This window comes from Ammodytes marinus (assembly GCF_949987685.1).
Source record: "Ammodytes marinus genome assembly, chromosome: 19".
Taxonomy (NCBI): Eukaryota; Metazoa; Chordata; class Actinopteri; order Uranoscopiformes; family Ammodytidae; genus Ammodytes; species Ammodytes marinus.
In genome coordinates, this window is record NC_137223.1 from 17422839 (window position 1) to 17433132 (window position 10294).

The following is a 10294-nucleotide window of genomic DNA, read 5'->3' on the forward strand; positions in this document are numbered from 1 at the left end:
CCTGGTGTTCGTACTCTAAATCTTAGCCCCAATTTGTCTTCAACATGTCCGAACAAGTTGATAAATTATGATGACAAGGGTCAGAGCTTAACATGAAGAAGAAGATAATCAAACTGAAACTACAGATGTAAAAGAATAGGGTGATTCATGACTTTGGTTCTTTTCAATTTGTCTTTTCCATAGACAAGCATAGACTGAAGGTCTCAGGGGTCGGTTCAGGAACCAGTCGTATTAGTCCTTACTGCTGGCACATAACAACTGTTATAGGATCTACGGATATCCTAGCGCATCAGTTTGAAACCCACCTGTGGGTAATGGGACAATTGTAATGGGTTGCAGAGGGATCACGAAATGTCCAAATTAAATCAGCTGAATATTCTCTTTACATTTTCTTCCCTCTAAACATGTCTTAAGCTCAAATGCTGAGGAAGACTAAGGTGCCATCATTAAAGAGAACCTATTATACTACTTTTCTGGTCTTAATTTCTTGTTTTACACTGCTATAGAGCAACCTGACACGAATCACATCACAAAAAACTATGTAGATTTTTGGGAAGCTCTTTCTCTTATTTTGGCGATCCAGCACGTCCTGTCAACACTTGAGTGTGTGTGCTTCGGCAATCTCCGCTCCCTCCGCCTGTGCATCGGCCATCTCCGCTACCCTCCCCCCCCCCCTCCTGCAAACCCCACTCCGTTGTGATTGGTTACCTTCCTTCCGGAACACTTTCAGTGGCGGGAAGCGCGAGCATGGACCTATAAGGGCGCGAGGCAGACGCGAGGCAGACGCGAACAGGGAAGTGACAGCATTACCATACATGGAAACATCCGCGTGGTGACTTCACAAAGTTACATGCGACGTCACAAAGTTACAAAGGGTAGACCGCTTTGAAGACGTGACTTCTGGACTGGCTAGAATAGTGTTTAGTGCTCTGCACAGACACCCCAGACGGTCAGCAGGGAATACGTCGAAATGCATGTAAGTCATTATTTGATAATTTAGTATGGTTAAGCATGACTATGAATCATCATAACAACGTTTATAGGTCATAAAAGTCAAAAAGCATCATAGGTCCTCTTTAAGATTAAATGTTATAGAAATGTTGTAACATTTAAAATAAATGAATGTCGGTTACATTCAAACCATTGCAAAATGAGTTGACCCAAAGCCTATCAGCTCCACAATGCTTTCTCTGTATTTCAGTGTGTACAAACTGGTGTCGCCCACTGACACTGGTGCAGGAGCTGAAAAAGCACCCACAAAATGTTTCAGTTGTTGATTCTACAGCTTAGAAAAACCTGGCTGTACAGTAGAAGGAATAAAATCCATGCACGATCACCGAAGGCTAACCTCCTGTGGATAAACCGACAGTTTTGTTGTAATTTCTCAGAATTCTTCATGGGGGTGACAGAGGTTACCCACTATAGCTTTAACTTGAAAAACCTATGAGCTGTTGGTCAAGAAAGTACAACAAAGATACATACTGCCAGAAAATAAGCCAGCACTGTCGTGATGGTCCAGATAGCTGTGTGTAGTGCTAACACCACTGTCTCGACCTGGAGTCTAATGTGATAACTTTCTGAGACTATTTACTGCTATCATGGACAAACAAAAAATTATGACGCTTGGTTGTGCTGGGAAAACGCTGTCCGTCAGAGCCCTCCTCGGCAGGTCGTTCATTTGTGTTTCAGATAGCATATCTCTACCTGCCCTCTCTGGCTGCCAAGGGTCTGTAGTGTTGTCCTTTCAATCGCCATTTAATTGGATCAGCTGCAGCGATTAGATAATCATGTTGTATCTGGCTCAAAACAATGATATACACAGTATCAGAGTTGTATGATCTTCTCAAACCACTCTGGGCGTCACTGACAAAGTCCCTCAACAGCCTTGGCTAGACACATTCTTCAGCGCTGGCCTGACACAAGCTGTGCCAAGGCAGTGAAGGCCCATACGATGTGTGCATGTAACACACACACAAACACACACACTGTCACATGCCCTCTCATTCAAACACACACACTTGTACAGAAAGGAAAAGAGGGAGAAAGCATCAGATAAAGCCCTCTTTTTTAATCCTCTCACTAGGGTAATTAAAGATACTCACAGCTTAGTGTGTGAGGCCTTATCTCCCAATCTAAAGCATCTAAATGCTGAGCTGCTTTACCTGAGTTTGGGTTTAGAGCACTAGGTTCACAGAGTGATGTTTTGGCAATAGCAGAGACCCAACTATCACTGTCAACAGATTAACACGACAATAGAGCAAATCTAAGTGGTATGAATGAATTCACATGTTCTCCCATACCTTGACTTTATGAATGAATAGAATAATAAATGGATGAATGAACTGGACTGGAATAGGTTCCTTTGAAAACATTGGACAGAAAGTACATGACACTATATGTCCCCTTTAAGTGATGCTTGTCATTAAATAAGGGGTGAAAACAATCATAAGAGATTCACCACCAAATAAGTATAAAATGAAAAATGCTTTGATACAGCAAGGGGAAGGCCGTGAGACGGCACATTGCGACTCAGGTAACAATGTGCACCCACTGGCCTCTCTGTATTTTAATTGCTAAGTGGACGATCCGGGATTATCCCTCATAAAATGTTATTGTCCTGGAAGGAGACAAAGATATCTTGTGATCTCTGTGAGATTTAATCTATTGCCATCTCTCGGGAGAAAACAAGCCCGGTGCTATGGCCAAAACACAGCCGCCTGCCCCACCATCATCACCTAATGGAAGTCACTAGGGAGAATCAATGGGGGCTTTTCTTATGGAGATGACCTAAACATTAATGCTGTTGACTACACCCCACAGGCTAAAAACAACCTTTCAAAGATTCCCTCAACCCTCTGTACCATTGTGCTGTACAAATACAGCAGGTACTCCCCCAAGTCAAGAGGGAGCTCTTCACATAATTAATGGAGTTTGACATAAACTATGTGAAAAAACTTGTCTTTCTTTGAAATTGATTACGTTTCTCTATATCAATTTCACTTTGTGAAGCCAACTATCTGCCACTGGTATATTTATAATCTGCTGTGAATTGGAATGAAATGAAAAAATGAATCCAGCCAGGAGTAAGCATGTGTAATTTCGCTCTGGTGTCACACGAGTACAAGCACCCCTGCACTCACACAGAGAGGTTCAGCCGGAGGATGTGATAGTCCCTGTGCAGAATCTAATCCTGTAAAACCACAAAAGAAACACACTGGGATGCCATTATCTATTAGCGTTAATCCAAAAGCTAAACCCGTTTGATCCAGCAATTAACACCTTGATCGGTTGAATAGCAACAGCGTGAGCTGGATTGCGTTTAGCTCTTTTTGGTTAAATTCACAGGAATATTACACCACCGGACCGTAACAAGCCATTTTGATGTTATTTAAAAACATTTAGCAAATACAGGATTGCTATTCCCATGTATGGAAAATCACCCCAAAAACAAACAACTAAAAGCAACAGTATGGTTTTAACTGTTGACTTTGTTACTATTTTTACGGTGTAAATTTCCAAGTTATGTAAAGATGCAAGAGAGAAAGAGTTGTTTGTAATAAGGATAGGGATATAGGCTGATATTTCTCAATCGTTTTTGGGGCTGGGCACACTGATATTGGAGGGGGGCTAAATGGGACACGTTAAATTATTAAATTTTCCTATAATGTATTTTATAAAATGTATATAATGAGACTGACATAAGCCATTGCAAAGTCTGTGGGGATCCCTGTGATCAAATCCATGGCTCTGGTGTGTTTATGTAACATTTAGACATAAAAAAGTTTGGATTTAGAGGTCTGCAGGAGGTGCTTTATAGTGGACGCATGCTTGACAGCCCCTCAGTGACATCACTACACAACAAAAAGAGTCGCTGGGGGAAGAGAAGGCACCAATCAATTCAACCACTACGCTGTGGCGCACAGAAGAGAGGTGACGCGCTCCCCCCAACACGAAGCAAGGTCCAAGGGAGCGACACTTGAGTGCGCCTTTCTAAACTTTTGTCTCGGCGAGCTCCTCACTTTGGAAGATGTTCCATCAAGATGCTTTATACTTAGATCGCTCCTGCCTACGCGAACCCGCTTTCTCATAGACATAACATATATTTTTGTCTTTTTCTTTCCGTCCGCGCTGACCAAGACCTAACCCGAATTGCAGCTGGTGATAATATGTGCGAGAGGCGATCGGCGAAGAGCACGGGCTCTCTTTGGTCCCCCAAGGAAAAGCAGCGTGGAATAAACACGAATTAATGTGGAATTTATCGGGACCCAAAGGTGGAACGACGACCGGACACAGCGCTTCCTCGTCAGGTAAAATAAAACCGATTCCCTTTGTTAAACAGTTAACTTTTTACCAAGATAGGAAATATTGAATAATGTCAACATGTAAAGAATAACTTGATTTGCGAGAAGACCTTTACTTTACACCTTGAAATCCACACCTATCCCACTATACGCGTATGCCTATAGGGTGTGTGCGTAAAAAGTTAAAGCGTCCCCGTTTCGAACTTTGGGAAAACGCTGTGAAAAGAGAAATGCAGATTAAAGAAGTTGAACTTTTCGAAGCTGTGCTACCCAGAATGATATGTGGTTCTTGTGTTTTTGATGTCTTGTCCCGGGCTACATCTGGCTCTGGTAGCACGTCAGATCTAACACCTGCAAGCCTCTTGAAGTAACTCTATCCCTTATGATTATACATGACCGTCAAAGCCTCTGCAAATAGACGCTTGTAGCTCCGTCTGACTGCCTCTCCTGCTGCTATGTATTCTATGCCTTTTTCTTCCTCTTATAACATTCTTTCGTGCTTCTTGTGATCTTTGGGGAGACTTCTTTTCATATCACATCACAAAACATGATGTCTTATCTCTTCTAATTGGAGACTAAATGTCTGCACTCTTCCCCACGACTTTCTTTGAATTGTCTTTCCCCTCTCTTTTTTTGTTCTCAATCATAACCTCTTTGCCTTGATAATTTCATGTTTCTATTCATGTTAAGATCAATCTTCTGTTTCGGTTAGACGCGCTACAGTGCCGGCGGGGTTGTTATTCACAGCCCTCTTTTTTTGTTCTACTTCAAAGAGAAGAGGTGTCTTCCCTTTTTAACCTGCTCTCCTTCAATCATTCCTACTGTATGGGGGGGATCACACTCAGTTTGGGGAATGCTGCAGTAAAAGCCCCTGCTGTGTCTACCTTGTGTCAATACCTCAGCGCCAGTGTATTGACAGAAACCAACTTTCTCCACACAGGGACTGACTGATCATGGTCGCCGTGGTCCGCTCTTTCATGGTACTGCTGATCGCTCAGGTGTTGCTGGAAGGTGCTACGGGACTTATCCCCGAGGTGGGCCGGAGGAAGTACAGCGAATCCGGGAAGCAGACCCCAGAGCGGTCGGAGAGCTCCCTCAACGAGTTTGAGCTTCGGCTTCTCAATATGTTTGGACTGAGGCGCAGACCGACACCGAGCAAGCAAGCTGTGGTGCCGCAGTACATGGTGGACCTTTACCGCATGCACTCAGCGAACGGAGACCACAGCACGAAACGACCCAAGAGCATGGGGAAACACGCGGAGAGAGCCGCCAGCAAGGCCAACACGATTAGAAGCTTTCACCATGAAGGTATGTATTAGTGACATACCTTTACCTGTCAGCCGGAGAGCTCCCCAGCTCTCTCAGACAACGCAAACCTATATTTAAACATGACTCAGAGCGTCAAGACTGAACTTCAGAGTCTTCGCCGTTTTATGGAGCGTTAGTCATTTACAGGTGACACGTGTCAGAGTTATTTTACTCATCAAGACGTTTTCGGATTGCTTGATTGCTTGAAAAGTCACTGACATGGTTAGCAACAAACATCTCATGCACAATTAAACTAACTCTCCTGATGCAACATTTAACCAAACATTCCCCCTGGCGCAGCTGTCACAGGCTTCAAAAACATCAAGGGGCGGTGGTATCCCTGCGGTAATTTGTTTCTTAATAATTTATGGTGTTTGCTCGGGCTCTGAAAACAGTTTTTCCAGACACGCACCACAGGAGCAGGAGAAAGGGCGGTGTGCCTTTTGCGCAGGTGATAGTCACCACCCTGTAACTTCAATAACACACGACATGACATTATACTAACACGCGTTATGACAAAGTAATCGTGTCAGACTGAATTCTGAGTCATTTCTAGCAGGACTGAAATTAGTCTTTCGTAAAGGGGGAGGCGGGGTTGCGCGCCTTATTCTTTCCAATTCACCCTTCTCTCCGCGCTGTGCGCCATTACGCACGTTCCAATAACACCGTAATTGCTCACTTAGTTTATACGCTGGATACGCGCTGATTGTTTCAGTTCAATTCCATTTTACTTCCAAGGCAACACATGCTGCTCAGATGAATAAGGCTCATACACTAGACACTAGAGGTATGTTATGTTCAAGTGGCTTACACACACACACACACACACACACACACACACACACACACACACACACACACACACACACACACACACACACACACACACACACACACACACACACTCGAAATTTAAACATAACATATATTTTATTCTTAATACATCTAAGTTTAATTTCTAAAGACCTGTCTATTGCAATTGGTGAATCATATTCAAATGATTAATGTAAAATAATAAATAGCTTTCACAGTCAACCATATAGTAACTCAGCATTCAATATCCTATGGCCCTGTTCAACTTTTTACAACATACAAGAGTCTATAGGGGCTCTACACAGAGTCCTTATACAGAGTCATAAGTGTTTTGCGTGGGGAAGTTTCCATCAGGGGTGAGTCAGAGAAGGGGTGGTGGAGTGGTTGCTTGGGTGCTCTCCAGAGGACTAGTGCAATGACACCCAGTGGCTACACTGACACACTACAAACAACCCTGGCCCGAGAGCAGCCGGGCTGAGTGACTGCTCCCTGCCCACTGCTGGAAACCTCCGCACCAGGCAAGCACACACCTTGACACCACCGGCCATTACCAATGTGTTCAGACTGTGTTTACATATGCTCCCCAGGCTCTTTCATCCTATGCTAACAGAGCTGTGGGGTTGTTAGTATTCCCATGTCAAGAGACGTGCAATTGATGGCAACTCCACATAATAAGCATGTATCTACAGATGTAACTGCAGCAAATCAAAGCCAACAGCTCTAATCATTCATCACATCTGCCTGCTGATATTAATTTCACTGAGATAATTAGTTTCACTGCTATCAGTTTTCAAAAAATAACCGTTTTCCATGCCAAATAGAACATTTCCACTATTACACAGGAAGTGGCTGCCAGAGACAGGTCCGTGATGAATGACCCAACATTAGCCTTTATCTTTTGTTTTGGCATGCAGCGCAAAAAGAAATTAGGAATGTTGATACACTCATATCTGTGGTTCACACGTTTTTGACAAGCCTCAACTTGTTCACACAGCCGTTCCTCTGAGGAGAGACAGACAGACAGACAGACAGAGAGAGAGAGAGAGATGGTGAGAACGCTGCTGCAGAAAGAAACAGAGGAAGACTGACAGAGAAGGGGAAGAGAACCAAAAGAGGATTTGGGGCTAAGAGAACAGAGGGAGAAGGGGATTTGGGTGCCAAGGAAGGATAGAAAGAGAAGGATTGGGGACAGAGGAGCGGGAACGAGAGACAGGGGGCTTTCCCACATCAAATGAGGAGTGATAGGCCTAATTGAGGTCTTTGTGCCTTTGGAGGGAGGTTTAAGATGAGATGGTGGAATTTCCTAAATGCCTCCTTTGAAACAGCAAAGAGTTCAACGTTTGTGTTTATTTTACCACACCAAACAGATTGAAACGTATATCTATACATCATCTATGAACTTCATAAAGGAAGAGTTCAAAGAAGGTCTGCCTCAAATAAAATTGCAGCTTTTACTAAGATTTCTGTACTTTACTGTACACTTATAGAGGGGAATACCACTGGGTACTCTGAGTGTGTGTGTGTGTGTGTGTGTGTGTGTGTGTGTGTGTGTGTGTGTGTGTGTGTGTGTGTGTGTGTGTGTGTGTGTAATTCCAGGTTTAGGACTTTTAGCACAAGTTAATAAAATATAAAACATAGGATACACAGCATTGTTTTCATGGTCTTTAGATTATTTTAGGGATTTACATATGAATATAATCCTATCTCTTCTTTTGGTAATGCTCTTTTTTTATAAAGGATAATTGTCTTTCACATTGCAAAATCCGTGGTCAAATCTGACCAGTTCTGTAAAGGTTATTGCAACAGTTGGCATTTATGTTAGCATTTGCCCTTTTATTAATACTTATCTTTGACAATACTACCATATTGTATGACTTTTTTTCTTATGAACTAATAGTGGGAATTGTGTGCAGCAGCCAATTCTCATAGGGCAAATATGCCATTTAATAGCAGGCTGACAAGCAGGTTTGATCCTAGCAAAAAAACGGAAGCGCACTGCTTTCATCTTCTAACGCTTAACCTGTTAAATTTATGAGCATGACACTAATGACATTAATGATGTATTGCATCACCATGAACATTTGCCTGCTGTTATACTGAGTCATACAAAGTGCAAAGTGTTTAGGTGTGCGTTATCCCTGTGTGACACTGGCCCGCACCCATTCACTATAACCACGTGGCAGACTGGCTGGCTGCACAGAAAGAAGGCTGCAAGTTACGTGCGGGTGCATGTGTGTGTGTGTATGTGAGAGAGAGAGAGAGTGTGTGAGAGAGAGAGAGCAAAATAAATCATGTGAAAAACCATCTTTGGCGTATGTTTCCTTGCTCCCGGCTTACACTATGTTTGTCTCTGTGCTTTCTCTTGTAGAGGCTATGGAGGCCCTGGCCAGGCTGAAAGGCATAACGACCCAGCAGTTCTACTTCAATCTAACTTCTATCCCTGACGAGGAGCTCATCACCTCCGCAGAGCTACGAATCTACAGGGATCAGGTCATGGGAGCTGCAACCCCCAAAAACAGCTCCCGAAACGGCAGCACTGGTGACAGTGCTCCTGCAGGGGGCTTCCATCGTATCAACATTTATGAGCTATTCGGAGTTCCTGCCGCTCAAGGTAGGGAACCTCTGGCACGTCTGCTGGACACTCGGCTAGTACAGGACTCTTTGAGCCGCTGGGAGAGCTTCGACGTCAGCCCGGCCGTATCTCAGTGGACATCTGGGATTGGCCACAACCATGGCTTCATGGTGGAGGTGCTTCATCCGGAGCAGGGGGAGATAGGTGGGGAGCACGCCCAGAAAAGTAGTAGGCATGTCAGGGTGAGCCGCTCCCTGCACCAGCACCAAGACTCTTGGCCTCAGGCTCGGCCTCTGCTGGTAACGTATGGCCATGATGGCCGTGGAGACTCAGTCCTCCACACACGGGAAAAACGTCAGGCAGCACTCCGCAAACAACGCAGGAAGCACCAGCACAAGGCCAGCTGCAAGAGGCATGCCTTGTATGTGGACTTCAGTGATGTCGGGTGGAATGAGTGGATAGTGGCGCCCCCTGGCTACCACGCCTTTTATTGCCATGGGGAATGTCCCTTTCCCCTAGCAGACCACCTCAATTCTACCAATCATGCCATCGTGCAGACGCTGGTCAACTCAGTCAACTCTAACATACCCAAAGCCTGTTGTGTGCCCACTGACCTCAGTCCCATCTCCCTGCTTTACCTGGATGAATATGAGAAGGTCATCCTGAAAAACTACCAGGACATGGTGGTGGAGGGATGTGGCTGCCGGTGAGAAAATGACAAGGATATGGTTAGAAAGAGAAAGTTGTCGAGAAACTGAAAGGTTATTATGGACACCCGGTTTCCCAATGAAGACGTTTATTTATATGAAAGAAAGACAAAACAGAAGAGGAAAGGCCTATATATGAATATATTTATGTCTACATAAAGTTGGGAAAAATAAATATTTTAAGCAGAGGAATATTCCTTTACTGGTTTTGAAAATGTATTTCTGATGTACATTTCGAAATGGGTGCAATACCACATGAAGTATAATGCTCAGATTTTTATTTTGTATTTATTTCTATTATAACCACTTTATTTGTAAATAAATATTGTGTATTTATCGTGAAAAGAACCTGGTCACTCCAATTTTCCAAGATCAACCACAGTGAAACAGCTGTTGTTGATGAATGTATGTCAAGGCCGGACATATGTGGCTGGCATGAATAACAAGAGTTTCAAATTCAGACAGAAATTAGCTGCAAAAATATAACACATGACATGAAGCTCACACCACACTGATTGCAAACCAAGCATTGAACTCTTGGTAAACGTAATTGGAAACCAACAACAATAGAAGTGTGGAGAGGAAAGTGACAG

The 10294-nt window shown here is 43.7% G+C and overlaps 1 protein-coding gene across 1 annotated transcript; it reads left to right on the forward strand.

Moving 5' to 3' along the window:
- The first annotated feature begins 3922 nt into the window (after positions 1-3922).
- On the forward strand, positions 3923-10037 carry bmp2b (bone morphogenetic protein 2b). Its single transcript, XM_080048354.1, has 3 exons — positions 3923-4307; positions 5242-5609; positions 8791-10037. Exons 2-3 carry the CDS (start codon positions 5255-5257, stop codon positions 9702-9704), a joined length of 1269 nt encoding a protein of 422 aa, XP_079904480.1. The 5' UTR covers positions 3923-4307; positions 5242-5254; the 3' UTR covers positions 9705-10037.
- Positions 10038-10294: the final 257 nt, after the last annotated feature.

Excerpts from the sequence above, each read along its gene's own strand:
- bmp2b (XM_080048354.1), top strand. The coding sequence starts at position 5,255 with ATGGTCGCCGTGGTCCGCTCTTTCATGGTACTGCTGATCGCTCAGGTG. Across the intron at positions 5,610-8,790 it reads TAGAAGCTTTCACCATGAAG|AGGCTATGGAGGCCCTGGCC; the intron begins GTATGTATTAGT and ends TTTCTCTTGTAG.